General features: G+C 42.7%; 1 protein-coding gene across 5 annotated transcripts in view; it reads left to right on the top strand.

The window, feature by feature from the left end:
- LOC121541584 (erbin) overlaps positions 1 to 13,778 on the top strand; it is a 123,104-nt gene extending 109,326 nt beyond the window's left edge. For 4 of the 5 annotated variants that reach the window (XM_041850704.2, XM_041850705.2, XM_041850702.2 and 1 more), the window contains 6 exons: positions 1,359 to 1,511; positions 3,488 to 3,544; positions 10,657 to 10,839; positions 12,934 to 13,026; positions 13,261 to 13,335; positions 13,496 to 13,778. In XM_041850704.2, the coding sequence (XP_041706638.2) occupies positions 1,359 to 1,511; positions 3,488 to 3,544; positions 10,657 to 10,839; positions 12,934 to 13,026; positions 13,261 to 13,335; positions 13,496 to 13,603 (669 nt within the window). In that variant the 3' untranslated portion in view covers positions 13,604 to 13,778. The remainder of the gene's footprint in view (positions 1 to 1,358; positions 1,512 to 3,487; positions 3,545 to 10,656; positions 10,840 to 12,933; positions 13,027 to 13,260; positions 13,336 to 13,495) is intronic. The other variant, XM_041850706.2, reaches the window with a different exon arrangement.
- Positions 13,779 to 20,358: the final 6,580 nt, after the last annotated feature.

Below are 20,358 nucleotides of genomic sequence, written 5' to 3'. Positions count from 1 at the left end.
CGAGGGGGGCTACAGTCTGCATTCTCATTGTCCACTTCATCATTACAGTCACAGTGGGCATCTTTAGAACGCAGCCATGAAAGTGACTGCCCTGATGTTATCTAAGACGCATGGTTTAATCAATGATGTGATTTAGAATGTGGAATGAATGGCCTCGATTTGAAAAGGAGAGATTACTCACTTGATACTTAATTAGTAGAGGAACAGCAGAACAGACAGAGGAGAAAGTGATGAGCGGGACATGTCATTTAATCACTTGTTCACAAGCAAGATTCGCCTGATTTATTCAATTTCCTCCCTAATTAAATTGTAGAGCATCAACTTGCTAAGTGCTGAAATCTCCTTAAAGAACAAAACCACATTAACAGATTCTGTTGTCTGAGTTTGACTTTACCATGTAGTCAATGGCAGTACAGTCGACTCCTGATAAATGGAACGGCTTTCTACTGGAAAGCTACATATTGCAATTTAAACAGAGTTTGCATTTATCTGGACTTATCAGGGGTCTACATATAAAACATATTGTTTCCTAAGCATGTTTGTTGCATCAGTATGTTTAGAGTAACAAGCAAACAACCTGCTACTAACTCAGTGTATGAAATAAAGTGTTTTGTGATTCACTGCATGCTTGTCTGCTGTTAAAGCATGTGGAATGTTAACATTAACAATATTATTTACATTATTTTAATATTCATTACCACTTCGTGAAATGCATGCCCACTAAATTGTGTCTGTGTGTGTTGTCTGTATGTGTGTGTGTTGACTGTATGTCAGGGTTTCCGTTAGGAAAATGTGGCACTGGACATTTGACCGGCAACGTTTTAATTTACCGGACATTTGCGAAATTTACCGGACCCATATGCATTGGGTGCGTAACCTGATTAGGGTGTCCACCCACGGTGCTCAGAATGACAGAAATCACATTTAGAATATGGTGATTCATATTAACAGAACATGCAAGTGGAGGATGCAATGAAGTGCAGTCCTTCTTACCGAATTCTGATGTGCACTTTGAACGTTAGAATAACTGTCCACATTTACTTTTCCTCAGCCAACAAGATGAGTAACAAACAGCAAAATGACTAGCCTATGTAAATGTAATATACAGTTCCACTAAATTATGCAAATTAACCTATAGACCGATAAGCATGACCAGTCAAATGTATTTCTATCGACTGGTATTTCCATCAATGAATAGGCTAAAAATCATTATTTCGCAATGGGATTTATTTTTTTTTTCCCGGACAATTTTATTTATCGGCTTTAAAATTAAAATAAAACGAACAAAAGCCGGCTATTACCAGCTAACGAAAACCCTGCTGTATGTGTAATGTGGTGTGTTGCCCTCCTCTGCTCAGAACGCCCTGTCTCGGTCCTATAATTCCAATTACGCCCCGCTGAGCTGCTCCCACTACAGCAGCTCTCGGGACGTGCACCACGCAGGCAGCCAAGGCTCTCTGGTCTTTGGTGCTGCCGCAGAAGGACGGCCTTACGGAGCCCAGGGCCTCTTTGTGAGTACTGGACTGTACTGGAGCTAGACTACAGCTCAGCCTCCTAGCTCCTAGCTGCCTCCTATCCAGGCAGATCTGATTCCTACCTCCTACTGCTTTTCAGCTTGGGCCCCTTTCCAATGCTTTTCAAAGGCATCCTTGGCTTCCACATCGTTCCATTCAGAATACAATGCCTTCCTCAGTTAAGATTGATCATTTTGTTGCGGGGCCTTTTTGTGATGTTCAATCCTTGAGGTTGTCATTGATCTGTGCTGGATGGAAACAAGGTTTCTCTCTCCACCCTGTTTGCTTCCATCACTTCAACCCTCAGATCTGGGATGACTTCACAGAAGGTTTCAAGGAAGGATGCATTTTAGAATGATTGGGACAGGGCCTTTGAACTGTATCGCTCCTTGCTGTAGTGTGACGCAACCTAACTTGTTTGAAAGGGGCATCCTTTGTCTGTGCACATAAACTAGTCCGCTCTACCACAAACTGTTTGTAGGGAAACTTACGATCTCTCTCTATCAAGGATTCAGGTAGAGGAAACTCCTAGCTCTGTAGAATGCCATGGTCTCCCGAGTGGCGCAGCGGTCTAAGGCACTGCATCTCAGTGCTTGAGGAGTCACTACAGACTCCCTGGTTCGATTCCAGGCTGTATCACAACCGGTCGTGATTGGGAGTCCCATAGGGTGGCGCACAATTGGCCCAGCGTCGTCCGGGTTTGGCCGGTGTAGGCCGTCATTGTAAATATGAATTTGTTCTTAACTGACTCGCCTAGTTAAATAAAGGTTAAAAAAATAACAATTAAGACCTGGCTGAACTAACACATTGCTTCTGTTGTATAAATTGAAAATGTTTGTAGTCTCTCAATTTACAGCAGAAAAGTAGCCTACCTTATCCAAACAGTAGTAGGGTTGAATAGGGCTGAAGCAGTGTTGTTATCCTTATAAGGGTTTTCTCTCTAAAACCTATTTTCTGTGTCATTATAGGCCATATGATAGGATGCAGTTGACAGTGAGATACTGAACAGGGATTTCACTGGCTTGGTGTAGAGGAATTTAATTTATCCAATGACATCGGTGTGTCGGAAGCCTTTGATTAGCAGTATAGGCTACAAGTCTCATCTCTGATGTGAAATAACATAATGTTGCATAGTACAGTTGGATGTGTAGAATAATAGTAGTATAATAATATTAGCAAGTTGCATGGTACAAAATGCCCCTTTTTAAACCTGGTTTCCCTCCCAACCTATAATTCACTTATCCCAGTGCTTTATCCACCCGACCCACCCACACACCCACCCTCCAGAACTCCAATCATGTAGCATGCCTCCCTTCTCAATCAAACTGATTCTCCCTTTAACGACACGTTGACTCATCAATCATCAGCTCGCTTAATGCCTCCTCTTCACTCCCACTTTTGATCACTTCAGAATCACCTCATAAGCCTTTCACTTCTTTGTGTGGAGATGAGCACTGTATTTGTCCAAGGTAAGTGTGGGGGGTGTAGTTGGAAGAACAAGTAGTTGTGGTGTTAGATTGAGTCGTAGTGTCAAATAGCTGCCTACTTGCTCATTTGCACTCAACATGTAGTCTTATGAATTAATGAATCATTGTTTCCTTCTCTATTTATTCTCTAAATTGACACTACTTTCGGCTCTAGTGCCCTACGTAGGGAAAAATCATCCTCATTGTAAAGAATGTTATCCATAGATGTACTTTTCATGGGTGTTGGAATTACCTGGAGAAATTTCAGAATGAATGGTTAACACAACATATTCAATTTTTGTTAACCGAACATGCAACTAACATTATTAGCCTCAATCAGAACATGGTCAACTAATTCAGCTTAGATATGAAGAATTACCTCAACATTAACTAATAGTCCGGGGCTTCAGGGACTTGCCTAAAATAGTAGAGGTGTGTTTGTCACAGACAGACAGTGGTCAGGACATGGGCTTTCTTACTAAGCATCTGACATTGTTCCCTCTTCAGGATGACGTGGTTGGACCTCAAGGGCAACAGGGCTACACCATGGACACCCTCCGAAAAGTAAGTGCACACTAGAACCCTATGTAGAGGATACCCATAAACCAATCAACCACCTCTTATCATTTTAACATTTCTAAAAAATGGTCTTCTCAAATTGGTTTGTTTTCCTACTATACAGTGGCTTGCGAAAGTATTCACCCCCCTTGGCATTTTTCCTATTTTGTTGCCTTACAACCTGGAATTAAAATGGATTTTTGGGGGGTTTATATCATTTGATTTACACAACATGCCTACCACTTTGAAGATGCAAAGTATTTTTTTATTGTGAAACAAAGAAGAAATAAGACAAAAAAGCAGAACTTGAGCGTGCATAGCTATTCACCCCTCCAAAGTCAATACTTTGTAGAGACATCTTTTGCAGCAGTTACAGCTGCAAGTCTCTTGGGGTATGTCTCTATAAGCTTGGCACATCTTGCCCATTCTTCAAGGCAAAACTGCACCAGCTCCTTCAAGTTGGATGGGTTCCGCTGGTGTACAGCAATCCTTAAGTCATACCACAGATTCTCAATTGGATTGAGGTTTGGACTTTGACTAGGCCATTCCAAGACATTTAAATATTTCCCCTTAAACCACTCAAGTGTTGGTTTAGCAGTATGCTGGAAGGTGAACCTCCGTCCCAGTCTCAAATCTCTGGAAGACTGAAACAGGTTTCCCTCAAGAATTTCCCTGTATTTAGCGCCATCCATCATTCCTTCAATTCTGACCAGTTTCCCAGTCCCTGCCGATGGAAAAACATCCCCACAGCATGATGCTGCCACCACCATGCTTCACTGTGGGGATGGTGTTCTCTGGGTAATGAGAGGTGTTGGGTTTGCGCCAGACATAGCATTTTACTTGATGTCCAAAATGCTCAATTCTAGTCTCATCTGACCAGAGTACCTTCTTCCACATGCCTTTTGGCGAACACCAAACGTGTTTGCTTATTTTTTTTCTTTACGCAATGGCTTTTCTCTGGCCACTCTTCCATAAAGCCCAGCTCTGTGGAGTGTACGGCTTAAAGTGGTCCTATGGACAGATACTCCAATCTCCACTGTGGAGCTTTGCAGCTCCTTCAGGGTTATCTTTGATCTCTTTGTTGCCTCTCTGATTAATGCCCTCCTTTCCTGGTCCGTGAGTTTTGGTGGGCGGCCCTCTCTTGGCAGGTTTGTTGTGGTGCCATATTATTTCAATTTTTTAATAATGGATTTAATGGTGCGCCGTGGGATGTTCAAAGTTTCAGATATTTTTTTATAACCCAACCCTGATCTGTACTTCTCCACAACTTTGCCCCTGACCTGTTTGGAGAGCTCCTTGGTCTTCATGGTGCCCCTTGCTTAGTGGAGCCCCTTGCTTAGTGGCGTTGCAGACTATTGGGCCTTTCAGAACAGGTATATATATACTGACATCAAATCAAATTTTATTGGCCACATGCGCCGAATACAACAGGTGCAGACATTACAGTGAAATGCTTACTTACAGCCCTTAACCAACAGTGCATTTCTTTTTAACAAAAAAAGTAAAAATAAAACAACAACAAAAAAAGTGTTGAGAAAAAAAGAGCAGAAGTAAAATAAAATAACAGTAGGGAGGCTATATATACAGGGGGGTACCGGTACAGAGTCAATGTGCGGGGGGCACCGGCTAGTTGAGGTAGTTGAAGTAATATGTACATGTGGGTAGAGTTAAAGTGACTATGCATAAATAATTAACAGAGTAGCAGCAGCGTAAAAGGATGGGGTGGGGGGGCAGTGCAAATAGTCCGGGTAGCCATGATTAGCTGTTCAGGAGTCTTATGGCTTGGGGGTAGAAGCTGTTGAGAAGTCTTTTGGACCTAGACTTGGCACTCCGGTACCGCTTGCCGTGCGGTAGCAGAGAGAACAGTCTATGACTAGGGTGGCTGGAGTCTTTGACAATTTTGAGGGCCTTCCTCTGACACCGCCTGGTATAGAGGTCCTGGATGGCAGGAAGCTTGGCCCCAGTGATGTACTAGGCCGTACGCACTACCCTCTGTAGGGTTGCATCACCGCTATACCAGGCGGTGATGCAACCAGTCAGGATGCTCTCGATGGTGCAGCTGTAGAATTTTTTGAGGATCTGAGGACCCATGCCAAATCTTTTCAGTCTCCTGAGGGGGAATAGGCTTTGTCGTGCCCTCTTCACGACTGTCTTGGTGTGTTTGGACCATGATAGTTCGTTGGTGATGTGGACACCAAGGAACTTGAAGCTCTCAACCTGTTCCACTACAGCCCCGTCGATGAGAATGGGGGCGTGCTCAGTCCTCTTTTTTTTCCTGTAGTCCACAATCATCTCCTTTGTCTTGGTCACGTTGAGGGAGAGGTTGTTGTCCTGGCACCACACGGCCAGGTCTCTGACCTCCTCCCTATAGGCTGTCTCATCGTTGTCGGTGATCAGGCCTACCACTGTTGTGTCGTCGGCAAACTTAATGATGGTGTTGGAGTCGTGCCTGGCCATGCAGTCATGGGTGAACAGGGAGTACAGGAGGGGACTGAGCACGCACCCCTGAGGGGCTCCCGTGTTGAGGATCAGTGTGGCAGATGTGTTGTTACCTACCCTTACCACCTGGGGGCGGCCCGTCAGGAAGTCCAGGATCCAGTTGCAGAGGGAGGTGTTTAGTCCCAGGATCCTTAGCTTAGTGATGAGCTTAGAGGGCACTATGGTGTTGAATGCTGAGCTGTAGTCAATGAATAGCATTCTCACGTAGGTGTTCCTCTTGTCCAGGTGGGAAAGGGCAGTGTGGAGTGCAATAGAGATTGCATCATCTGTGGATCTGTTGGGGCGGTATGCAAATTGGAGTGGGTCTAGGGTTTCTGGGATAATGCTGTTGATGTGAGCCATGACCAGCCTTTCAAAGCACTTCATGGCTACAGACGTCAGTGCTACGGGTCGGTAGTCATTTAGGCAGGTTATCTTAGAGTCCTTGGGCACGGGGACTATGGTGGTCTGCTTGAAACATGTTGGTATTACAGACTCAGTCAGGGACATGTTGAAAATGTCAGTGAAGACACTTGCCAGTTGGTCAGCACATGCTCGGAGTACACGTCCTGGTAATCCGTCTGGCCCTGTGGCCTTGTGAATGTTGACCTGCTTAAAAGTCTTACTCACATCGGCTACGGAGAGCGTGATCACATAGTCATCCGGAACAGCTGGTGCTCTCATGCATGCTTCAGTGTTGCTTGCCTCGAAGCGAGCATAGAAGTGGTTTAGCTCGTCTGGTAGGCTTGTGTCACTGGGCAGCTCGCGGCTGTGCTTCCCTTTGTAGTGTCTAATAGTTTTCAAGCCCTGCCACATCCGACGAGCGTCAGAGCCAGTGTAGTACGATTCGATCTTAGTCCTGTATTGACTCTTTGCCTGTTTGATGGTTCGTCGGAGGGCATAGCGGGTTTTCTTATAAGCGTCCGGGTTAGAGTCCCGCTCCTTGAAAGCGGCAGCTCTACCCTTTAGCTCAGTGCGGATGTTTCCTGTAATCCATGGCTTCTGGTTGGGGTATGTACGTACGGTCACTGTGGGGACAACATCATCGATGCACTTATTGATGAAGCCAGTGACTGATGTGGTGTACTCCTCAATGCTGTCTGAAGAATCCCGGAACATGTTCCAGTCTGTGCTAGCAAAACAGTCCTGTAGCTTAGCATCTGCGTCATCTGACCACTTTTTTATTAACCGAGTCACTGGTGCTTCCTGCTTTAGTTTTTGCTTATAAGCAGGAATCAGGAGGATAGAGTTATGGTCAGATTTGCCAAATGGAGGGCGAGGGAGAGCTTTGTATGCGTCTCTGTGTGTGGAGTAAAGGTGGTCCAGAGTTTTTTTTTCCTCTGGTTGCACATTTAACATGCTGGTAGAAATTAGGTAGAACGGATTTAAGTTTCCCTGCATTAAAGTCCCCGGCCACTAGGAGCGCTGCATCTGGATGAGCGTTTTCCTGTTGATTTATGGCCTTATACAACTCATTCAGTGCAATCTTAATGCCAGCATTGGTTTGTGGTGGTAAATAGACAGCTATGAAAAATATAGATGAAAACTCTCTTGGTAAATAGTGTGGTCTACAGCTTATCATAAGATACTCTACCTCAGGCGAGCAAAACCTCGAGACTTCCTTAGTATTTGATTTTGTGCACCAGCTGTTGTTTACAAATATACACAGACCGCCACCCCTTGTCTTACCGGAGTCAGCCGTTCTATCCTGCCGATGTAGCGTATAGCCCGCTAGCTGTATGTTATCCATGTCGTCGTTCAGCCACGACTCGGTGAAACATAAGATATTACAGTTTTTAATGTCCCGTTGTTAGGATAACCGTAATCTTAGGTCATCCAATTTGTTCTCCAATGATTGAAGATTGGCTAATAGGATTGATGGGAGCGGCAGTTTACTCGCTCGCCGTCGGATCCTTACAAGGCACCCCGACCTACGTCCACGATATCTCTGTCTCTTCCTCATGCGAATGACGGGGATTTGGGCCTTGTCGGGTGTATGTATGATATCCTTTGCGGCCGCCTCGTTGAAGAAAAAATCTTCGTCCAATACGAGGTGAGTAATCGCTGTCCTGATATCCAGAAGCTCTTTTTGGTTATAAGAGACGATGGCAGAAACATTATGTACAAAATAAATTACAAATAACGCGGAAAAACACACATAATAGTACAATTGGTTAGAGGGCTGTAAAACGGCCTATGTGACAGATCATGTGACACTTAGATTGACAGATCATGTGACACTTAGATTGCACACAGGTGGACTTTATTTAACTAATAATGTGACTTCTGAAGGTAATTGGTTGCACCAGATCTTATTTAGGGGCTTCATAGCAAAGAGGGTGAATACATATGCACGTACCACTTTTCCGTTATTTATTTTTTTGAATTTTTTGAAACAAGTTCTTTTTTTCATTTCACTTCACCAATTTGGACTATTTTGTGTATGTCCATTACATGAAATCCAAATAAAAATCCATTTAAATTACAGGTTGTAATGTAACAAAATAGGAAAAATGCCAAGGGGGATGAATACTTTTGCAAGGCACTGTATATTAGGAATGCAGACCATAAAGACCATGGAATTGTCATAGGCCTATACAGTTTTGAGTAGTTTCTTAACAAAACGAGTGCAATAATTCTACAAATCGATCATACAACCCCACCATAACTAGAAGTGCCTGTCAGTCTGTCCCATCTCGGCACATGCATTCCTGACCCATAGCTTTTTCTGTTCCACTGCAAGTAGAGCATTGCCCAGCCCCAGCCCAATACCCTTAGTAGAGCTAGCTAGCTAAGAATTAAGATATTGACCCAGCAACAGAACCTAGAAGCACCATCCTCCTCCACACCAGTGATTAATGACTTCTAATTAACAAGATCTGCCTTGAAAGAGATTATTGTTCAGGCCTATCTATTCTCACGGTGACACCTCTGCCTCCACCAGGGTCCTCTGACCCTCGCAGTGAGGTTTGGAGGAGCGCTGCTTCTGTATATACTGGTATTAATAGCTATGCTGGGTGGAATATGGTGGTGGAAGCTTAGCGTAGTTAAAGCTCCTCGGTCCAGTCCTCAGTGGGCTCTTGACCTCCATCACTAAGCTAGATACAGTATGGTACGGTGTCCGTGGACAATTCAAGGAATTGCAATTTAATAGAGTAAATAATATGTGAGATGTAGGCAGAATAAACTATTAAAATAAAGTATTCTACCGTATGTACAGTGTACAGTGTTTCTATATGACCTTCTCAGTGAGGCCTGAATGTGAAATATTTGATACCCAGAAATCACTCCCTTTCCATGACCTGTGAAATAATTAGAACAACAACATTATTCGCAATTCCATTTACACTGAGAGAATTGAATTTGTGAGTAATGTAGACATTTTGGGGCGTTCCTCCTGCTCCCTGCAGGTTGTCCGGTGGTACCGCAACTGTCCCTTTTCAGTAACCGGCTCAGACAGAGCCACAGAATGAGGTCAGTCGGCTGTCTGGGAGAATTTGAAATGGTCTGTTCCAAGAGATGTCGTACAGAGAACCACAGCGTGACTCATAGAGAGCCATTTTATTAAACGGACTGCAAGTCCTTATCAGACGTTAAATAAGGTCTTTCATATAAATGTCTCCTTCGAACGCATTGATGCAATGGTCTTTTTGTTTTAGTTCAGTCTACTCAATGTTCTTAGACTTACTGTCTATCTGCCTGGATGTAGATATGGAGAGAACAAAATACAATGGATCTCACTGTCGAATAGGAATACTAAGGACAAAGGTTTTTGAACTGGGGTTATAGATATGGAATTAATGAACTAATGTTATTTGGATGTCTTCCAACTTCTGGCCAAATGTGGGAAATGTGTCTACATTTTCAGATTCTACCTCAACGTTTACCAAGATGAAGTGGACTCTGTCGTAGTCCTTCAGACCTGGCATTGAGAATGACTTCAGTCGCTCCATAAAGAAAACCTATTGCTCATATAGTGCACTTCTGTAGACCAGAGCCCTAGTCTAGCCTAGCCTATTACATAGTATATAGGGAATAGGATGTCATTTCAAATTTGCCCTGAGTCACATAGTGAAGAAAGCCAAACCCCTGCCGGCCCAGCTACATTAATGGAACCTGCCAATAACCCCACCACCATCTAATAAAACCTAATTGATTTATCTCTGAAATTCATCCTCCACACTAGTCAGAGCGAAATTATTTCCATGATTTTGTTGCTTTGGGGGCAGTGGCGATGAGTCAGTGGATCCATTCCCCCTGGCCTGCTGCTTAAGACAGAGCATCTTGCTGGTGGTAAATCAGCAGCTTCTGAGGAAATCACACTCTTGTTCTGTCTCATTATGTTCTTCTGTATGCCAGGCCTGCAGTTTAGCTTACCCTTTGGCCAAATCAAGTTTTTTTTTATCTTGCTGGATTATAGCCTAGTATTTTTTTCTCTTGTTTTAGGTTCTGTGAAAGTATGGATTTGAGTACTGTGTATTCCCAAACCCTGCTGAACATTAAAGTGTATTGTCGGATGAGCATATTAGATATGCATTTTTTAAATCAATTTTGTTGGAATGTCAACTCTATAACAACATGGGTCTTTCTTTGTCTGTCTACGTGTGTGTCTGTTTATCTGTCTGTCTGTGTTTTGCCAGGTGCCTTCGATAAACGGTCAGATCGGCGGTCCGGTGCGAGGCCAGATGACATCGTGCCAGGCGCCAATGGCCCGCCACCCCTCCAGAGAGCAGCTCATTGACTACCTGATGCTCAAGGTCTCCCATGGCCAGCAGCCCCAGGGGCCCCCACCACGGGCCGACCACGACACACTGCAGCAGGAGGTAGGGTGGGGAAATGGATGGATGGAGAGAGAGAAGAGTTACAGTTAAACAATGCTCCCCATCCCTAATCCTGGAGAGCTATAGGGTGTTTAGCCCACAACTACAAACCTCATTCATCATGAAAACATTGATTAACTAAGATTAGGTCAAACTCATATGTGTGTTTTAGTTCTGGGCTTGAACTACACCATCTAGGAATAGGGTTGATGACCACTGGGTTAAAGCATGCATAGCATTTCACTTAATAGTTGTTAATGGTGGTTTGGTTGTTACATAAATTACCTGGCTAGACTGAATCATAAAGACTTATCTGTCACTGGGATGTACAGTGCGTTCAGAAAGTATTCAGACCCCTTGACGTTTTCCACATTTAGTTACGTTACAGCCTTATTCTAAAATTTATTAAATAGTTTTTTCCCTCATCAGTCTACACACAATACCCCATAATGACAAAGCAAAAATGTTTATTTTATTTTATTTTTGGCTAATTTATAAATAAAATAAACTGAAATATCATATTTACATAAGTATTCAGACCCTATACTCAGTACTTTGTTGAATCACCTTTGGCAGCGATTACAGCCTCGAGTCTTCTTGGGTATGATGCTACAAGCATGGCACACCTGTATTTGGGGAGTTTCTCACATTCTTCTCTGCAAATCCTCTCAAGCTCTGCCAGGTTGGATGGGGAGCATCGCTGCACAACTATTTTCAGGTCTCTCCAGAGATGTTCGATCGGGTTCAAGTCCGGGCTCTGGCTGGGCCACTCAAGGACATTCAGAGACTTGTCCTGAAGCCACTCCTGCGTTGTCTTGGCTGTGTGCTTAGGGTCGTTGTCCTCTTGGAAGGTGAACCTTCGCCCCAGTCGGAGGTCCTGAGCACCCTGGAGCAGGTTTTCATCAAGAATCTCTGTCTTTCCCTCGATCCTGACTAGTCTCCCAGACAGTGCCACTGAAAAACATCCCCACAGCATGATGCTGCCACCACCATGCTTCACCGAAGGGATGGTGCCAGGTTTCCTCCAGACGTGACGCTTGGCATTCAGGCAAAAGAGTTCCATCTTAGTTCCATCAGACCAGAGAATCTTGTTTCTTGTGGTCCTTTAGGTGCCTTTTGGCAAACTCCAAGCGGACTGTCATGTGGAGTGCTGCAGAAATGGTTGTCTTTCTGGAAGGTTCTCCCATCTCCACAGAGGACCTTTGGAGCTCTGTCAGTGACCATTGGGTTCTTGATCACCTCCCTGACCAAGGCCCTTCTCCCCCGATTGCTCAGTTTGGCTGGGCGGCCAGCTCTAGGAAGAGTCTTGGTGGTTCCAAACTTCCATTTAAGAAGGATGGAGGCCACTGTGTTCTTGGGGACCTTCAATGCTGCAGAAATGTTTTTTGTACCCTTCCCCAGATCAGTGTCTCGACACAATCCTGTCTCGGAGCTCTACGGACAATGCCTTCGACCTCATGGCTTGATTTTTGCTCTGACATGCACTGTCAACTGTGGGACCTTATATACATTTTTACATTTTAGTCATTTAGCAGACGCTCTTATCCAGAGCGACTTACAGTTAGTGAGTGCATCAATTTTTTCATACTGGCCCCCTGTGGGAATCGAACCCACAACCCTGGCGTTGCAAACGCCATGCTCTAACAACTGAGCTACACGGGACCATACCTATATAGACAGGTATGTGTCTTTCCAAATCATGTCCAATCCATTGAATTTACCACAGGTGGACTCCAATCAAGTTGTAGAAACATCTCAAGGATGATCAATGGAAACAGGATGCGCCTGAGCTCAATTTCGAGTCTCATAGTAAAGGGTCTGAATACTTATGTAAATAAGGTATTTATGTTTTACATTTACATTCGCAAAAATGTCTAAAAACCAGTTTTTGCTTTGTCATAATGGGGTATTGTGTGTAGATTGAGGAACATTTTATATTTATTCAATATTAGAATAAGGCTGTAACGTAACAAAATGTGGATAAAGGGGAAGGGGTCTGAATACTTTTCGAATGCACGGTATGTGACTCGTATTCAAATGTACAGTTTACAGTAAAGTCCCCTGTGAAGGTAGTAATGTAATGTGTCTGTTTTCCAGTTCCGTGTGAAAGTGGAGAAGAACCCAGAGTTGGGGTTCAGTATATCAGGAGGAGTGGGAGGACGGGGAAATCCCTTTCGTCCAGACGATAATGTATGTACACTCATCAGCCCTCTTATTTTTCCAGCCCACTGCATGTGACATTTAATCTAAGCACTTACACAATTGAGGCCTCTGTAAGGTTTGCATTATGTTAGTTGTTAACTGTATAGCAATTCAGTTTGTTACTGCATTTGTACGGATTCTGCAACAATCTATCAATCAATAAATAATGTCATGAGTGTTGTTAACCAGATGGGTGTGATTCGTCTCTCTCTCCTCTCTCAGGGCATCTTCGTGACAAGGGTCCAGCCTGAGGGACCTGCCTCCAAGATACTCCAGCCTGGAGACAAGATCCTCCAGGTAAACCCAATAATACCATTCCCTCTATGTCCCCATCACTATAAATCGATACTGTGTCGATTATTTGCTGAACACGTTTACCTACTACAAAATACCTTACACATCAGAGCCAAAGTTGCCATCTTGGTGTTGAGCTATATCTCTCCTTGTTTCCCCCCAGGCGAACGGATATAGCTTTGTGAACGTTGACCATGGGAATGCCGTGGCACTGCTGAAGACGTTTCCCACCACTGTTGATATGATCATCGTCCGAGAGTTGGCGGCGTAGAGAGAGACAGGCGGGACTGTGGAGTGATGAACTCCAATCCTTCTTATTTTTATACATAGAGGGGCCTTGTCTATAAATAGAAGACCTGAACTGCTTTATGGTGAAGAGAACCTTTTAGAGCTTTTGGGATAACGGGGGCCAAACCACTGCATCAAGTCGACTTATTGGGGGAGGAGAGGGACCTGGGGGGGGGGTGGAGGGGGGCAAACATCTGGAAGCATGCGTTGTCTACTTGGTCGTCTTAAAGAAGCCGTCACTGTGGGATAGCACGGTTATTTTTTACACAGAGGACGCTGCAGAGACGGTGTGTGCTCCAACGACACAGAGATTTTTTTCTGTAACGTTAGACTTTGTTTTTTTAAAGAAAATAATTGTCCTACATCAATACGGAGTTGTAGTTGCTGTAGTTGAGCATTAACTGTAGTTGACCACTAGAGGGCAGGGCTCCCTCTGTCTCTCTCTCTCGCTCTCTCTCTCTCTCTCTGCTGACATCTTATTTGCCCTTTTTTAAATCATGTCTTTTTTTAATTTAAGAAGATGCTGAGACCACTTATTTGACCTAGGCGAGATTTGATCTGGGGGACAATGTTAGGTGCTTTCTTGTGGAGATGAATGTAGTGCTGGGTTGCGCTTTCAGAACGATGTTTAAGAATTTCCCCCCTGACTACTTGCAATTGTGACCATTTTTGACTGGGTCCTGTACATGGTGGATAGTTTAGAAGGACAATTCATTTGCCTCTGCCTCCATAAAACCTGTGAGCCACACACTGCATACATCCAGTATATACTAGGAGCAGTTCCATGGCACCACTGGCTTGGAATATCCCTCACCTGAAAAGACCACTGCCTGTGCCGTCACTCAACTCCTGAACAAAACCTTTCTAACAGACGAGGACACTCTGTCACTGAATCAACTACCCCGGTTGCTGACTGCTTGGATGCTGTAAAACGCTCTTTGTATGTGAAATGGAATTGGGACTGGGATATGGAACGGATCATGATATTTCTTTGTGGGGAAACTGACTGGGAGTAACAATAGAGGAATGTATTTGCTTGGCCTTAATTAGCCTAGCCAGGATGTGATGTGAGATAGTGGGTCAGGAGGCAGAGTGGTAATGTTAGGTCACCAAAACATGTTGAGACCATGGTCAGGTGTTGGGCAGGTGCTGGTGGGAGGAACGCCCTATTCCCCAAAGTGCGCTACATACTAGTGGTGCACTATATACAAAGGATATAGTGTGTCATTTGAGATGCAGCCTGTATCAGACTCCGAGCAGGTGTAGGCCTGGTCTCTGGGCCCTTTCCACTCATGTTGGTAAGATTCTAAAGGGCTTCTCCCACAAGGCAGCCATTGGTGACTAGAGAACACTCACACAATGCTTTGAGATTAAAAAGGGGTTTATGTCAGTCTAACATATTTTTGTTTAAGTGGGGGAAAACAACCATAGTTTGCCTTTGTGTATAAAAATCTTATTTTTAGACATCAAGCTAGGCTTTTCACTCTCTTTTTTTGTTGGGATAGTGTTGTTTCATGCATGGACTCTTTTCTTTACGCTGGGGGTGGGGGGGGGGACTGAGCTGTTAAGTGCCATAGACCTTGAACTGTTTGAACAAGGGGAGGGAGGGAGTGACTACCCTGAGACCCAAGCAATATTCACATATTTATCTTCACAACAAACTAAACATCTCCTCTTGAGTACACCCACCTTACTCGACACAATGGTTTAATAGCAATAGTCAGAGGCTTTATTTTCAGTCAGAAAGACATCCGGTTGCATTTTTAAAAACCTATTTTTTAAAAACTGCAAGAAGAAAACTCTTTTAGAGATCGCTGATTGTTATACAGGATTTTATATTGTAAAGAATCTTTTCTAATGAAAAACAACATGGGGAGTTACATTACAGATCTTTTTAGCAAAGAAACTAAAATGTAAAAGTCTGCATTGTATAATAGTGAATGCTCTTGCGTCACTCAGCCCTAGGCTTACATATGTTGCAGGTTTTCCCAAACTTGACTGCTCAGAAAACCGTTCAAACCAACTGGTTACATGTATCTGTACAAACATGAATAACTTTTACCCCAGTGTAAAATAAACTCAATCAGAGCTGCAAAGTCATTTGTAATGTTTCTAATTGAATAGTGTAAAGTTATAAAAATGCTTTTAAAAGCTTTTATGCTATGTCCACTTGGTGTAATCAACAGTCTATAGATGTATGTGTTTGCATGAAGTCACCCAATGAATTGTCTATTTTGAAACCTTTAGAAATATTTCCTATAGAAAGGGAAACGATCCAATTCAAAGATATCTACAAGTTATGGCCCCACTGAACATTTTTTGTAAATGAAGTAACGCAAACAGAATAGTGACAGAGTGTATATAAAGTACTTATCAGAGATTGATAATTGTTTTTTCACAAAGTTAATGACATTGTCGTCATCCAAATCCTTCACAAATTTCAAATGGTATGCATGTAATCTACTGTACCTGTATGTAATTCAATGTTACTTTATGCATACACCTAAAGATTATACTCATGTTACTGTCAACTTGTGACTCAAATGGAAAACACTGTGTCAATGATGTTCGTTCCCCTTTTTCCATTTTGAATTCCAACTGAACATTGCCCCCAACTGAAACTGTCCTGTTTTTTTTTAAATCAACTGCAGACCAAGTGGCATGCTCATAACTGCAGATATTTGTCATTGGTCAATATTAGCCTAGAGAGGTAACATATTGACTTGTTAAGATTTCTCTCCTGCATTTCCCCCATCGCAAGATTACTGTCAGTACATCATGTTTTAAATTTGAACATTGTAATTATGCTTTTGTGCTGTTTTGTTGTGGGCACTGTGTTCTTTTACTTTCTATCTGGGAATTGGAACAATCTAATGAGATTTCTTGGGTCAAGTTCATATTTTTTTAAATATTTGTGGCAAAACAGTAAGAAAGAAAATAACTGTCCAATAGACGGTGGACGATCTGGGACTAAAACCTAGGGGGTCACCTGTTTGCCATATCCAAGAAAAACTGGTCTTCTCTTCACGCTCCGACCTTGTTTTTATTTATTTAGCTCAGTCTCCTGTGACTTTTTAGACATTACTAATCAAAATGTAAATACTTTTTAAAAAGTTAAATCAATTAATCATGGCATTAGTCACTCTTGAGTTTGTAAAACCAGCAATAAATTGCAATGCAAACGCAACCCTTTTAATGTATAGCTATTTCAACAGATTCTCTGGAAACAGCTACAGTAAGATGATTTATATGCATTTATTCAACATTCCAGATTTTGTATATAGTAAAACTGTTTCTGAGGTAACCTGTGGAAAATAAGAAATAAACTAATGCTCTTTACAATTGTTTCCTTCATTGAGTGACTTTCTCTCCTTTCTTTCCTAAAGGCTTGAATGTGGCAATTTCCCATGCCAGACTATATGACAGTAATATGTTGAAGATAGTTGTAAGAAATGCATCTTAATACAATACAGACATTTTAGGATTAAGAATATCAAAAAACAAAAAAACATATTTGGACTAGATAATGCTAAACAAGGTTGGAATGCTGTTATATAAATTGAACAGAAGACAAGTAGTTAACAGCATGATCATTGCACAGGTGCCCCTTGTGCTGGGGACAATAAAAGGCTACTCTAAAATGTGCAGTTTTGTCATACAATGCCACAGATGTCTCAGGTTTTAAAGGAGTGTGCAATTGGCATGCTGACTGCAGGAATGTCCACCAGAGCTGTTGCCAGAGAATGTAATGTTAATTTCTCTACACAATCCAACATCGTTTTAGAGAATTTGGAGGTGCGTCCAACCAGCCTCACTACCGCAGACCACATGTAACCACGCCAGTGCAGGACCTTCACATCCGGCTTCTTTACCTGCGGGATCGTCTGAGACCAGCCACCCGGACAGCTGATGAAACTGGGGGTTTGCAAAACCGAAGAATGTCTGCACAAACTGTCAGAATCCGTCGCAGGGAAGCTCATCTGCGTGCTCGTTGTCCTCAACAGGGTCTTGACCTGACTGCAGTTTGGCGTCGTAACCGACTTCAGTGGGCAAATGCTCACCTTCGATGGCCACTGGCATGCTGGAGAAGTGTGCTCTTCACAGATGAATCCCGACTTCAACTGTACCGGGCAGATTTGCTGATGTCAACGTTGTGAACAGAGTGCCCCATGGTGGCAGTGGGGTTATGGTATGAGCAGGCATAAGCTAATGACAACGAACACAGTCTTTCTGGGTACGTTTCTAAGAGCTTTGCACACCTGGATTGTACAATATTTGTTCATTATTCTTTCAAACATTCTTCAGGCTCTGTCAAATTGGTTGTTGATCATTGCTAGACAACCATTTTCAAGTCTTGGCATAGATTTTCAAGCAGATTTAAGTCAAAACTGTAACTTGACACATGTAAACTGTGTTTATGCAACATGCATGACATTTCTAATGCACGTCTGTGTTCTCTTGCAGCAATACACCACTCCCCTTCTCGTCCAAAGTGTGTTACATAAAGCATCGAGAGCATTTTCCAGTGTTGGCGTGGCTCAACATTTAACCAACACTGATTAATTTATTTAAAAAGCTTTGATAGTAGTCCCATGTGCGAAATGTGTGTATGCCCAAGTTTATTCAAGTGATGTTGTTGACATAATGAGTGTTACTGTGTAGTCAACATAATTCCTGTGAAATCATGTGGTCTTGTGGTTGGTCAAACCTGTGAAATTGTAGCTAACGTAAGTATCATACATTTAAATAGCAGGTAGACACGCAAATGTTTCTTTCCAGTGTATTTTATTGTGTAACATTTAAAAATATATATACAGTACCAGTCAAAAGTTTGGACACACCTACTCATTCAAGGGTTTTTCTTTATTTGTACTATTTTCTACATTGTAGAATAATAGTGAAGATATAAAAACTATGAAATAACACACATGGAATCATGTAGTAACCAAAAAAGTGTTAAACAAATATAATATATTATTTGCCTTGATGACAGCTTTGCATTCTCTCAACCAGCTTCATGAGGAATGATTTTCCAACAGTCTTGAAGGAGTTCCCACATATGCTGAGCACTTGTTGGCTGCTTTTCCTTCACTCTGCGGTCCAACTCATCCCAAACCATCTCAATTGGGTTGAGGTCGGGTGATTGTGGAGGCCAGGTCATCTGATGCAGCACTCCATCACTCTCCTTCTTGGTCAAATAGCCCTTACACAGCCTGGAGGTGTGTTGGGTCATTGTCCTGTTGAAAAACAAATGATAGTATTGCTGCAGAATGCTGTGGTACCCATGCTGGTTAAGTGTGCCTTGAATTCTAAATAAATCACAGACAGTGTCACCAGCAAAGCACCCCCACACCATCACACCACCTCCTCCATGCTTCACGGTGGGAACCACACATGCGGAGATCATCCGTTCACCAACTCTGCGTCTCACAAAGACACAGCGGTTGGAACCAAAAATCTCACATTTGGACTCATCAGACCAAGGGACATATTTCCACCGGTCTAATGTCCATTGCTCGTGTTTCTTGGCCCAAGCAAGTCTCTTCTTCTTATTGGTGTCCTTTAGTAGTGGTTTCTTTGCAGCAATTCAACCATGAAGGCCTGATTCACGCAGTCTCCTCTGAACAGTTGATGTTGAGATGTGTCTGTTACTTGAACTCCGTGAAGCATTTATTTGGGCTGCAATCTGAGGTGCAGTTAACTCTAATTAACTTATCCTCTGCAGCAGAGGTAACTTTGGGTCTTCCTTTCCTGTGGCGGTACTCATGAGAGCCAGTTTCATCATAGTGCTTGATGGTTTTTGCGACTGCACTTGAAGAAACTTTCTAAGTTCTTGAAATGTTCCATATTGAATGACCTTCATGTCTTAAAGTAATGATGGACTGTCATTTCTCTTTGTTTTTTTGAGCTGTTCATGCCATAATATGGACTTGGTCTTTTACCAAATAGGGCTATCTTCTGTATACCACCCCTACCTTGTCACAACACAACTGATTGATACATATATATACAAATTAACTTTTAACAAGGCACACCTGTTAATTGAAATACATTCCAGGTGACTACCTCATGAAGCTGGTTGAGAAAATGCCAAGTGTGTGCAAAGCTGTCATTAAGGCAAAGGGTGGCTACTTTGAAGAATCTCAAATATAAAATATATTTAGATTTGTTTAACACTTTTTTGGTTACCAAATGATTCCATGTGTTATTTCATAGTTTTGATGTCTTCACTATTATTCTAAAATGTATACAATAGTAAAAATAAAGAAGAACCCTGGAATTAGTAATAATAATATAATAATAATAATATGCCATTTAGCAGACGCTTTTATCCAAAGCGACTTACAGTCATGTGTGCATACATTTTTGTGTATGGGTGGTCCCGGGGATCGAACCCACTACCTTGGCGTTACAAGCGCCGTGCTCTACCAGCTGAGCTACAGAGGACCACAGGTTAGATACACACAGACGCATAGACTGCATGAGAGAGGAATGTACACACCACCAGTGGTGTGTATTCATGGATGCCAAGGGAAGCTTCCCCCCAAAATAGACAAAAACAATTAAATCATTTTTGATCTTTCATCTCTCTGTTTCATAATTGGCTTCACACCAATCACATCACATCACATCAAACGTCATTGACAGAAAAAAACTTCAATTGTTGCATCTCGCTGTGTTGTTGTCCTCCGGTGGCTAGCTAGCTAAAATTGGCCCTCATTTAGTCATGGATGGAGA

This window comes from Coregonus clupeaformis, chromosome 27 (genome assembly GCF_020615455.1).
Source record: "Coregonus clupeaformis isolate EN_2021a chromosome 27, ASM2061545v1, whole genome shotgun sequence".
NCBI lineage: Eukaryota > Metazoa > Chordata > Actinopteri > Salmoniformes > Salmonidae > Coregonus > Coregonus clupeaformis.
Note: the sequence above shows the minus strand (reverse complement) of the source record. Positions and strands in the feature narration are given on the sequence as shown.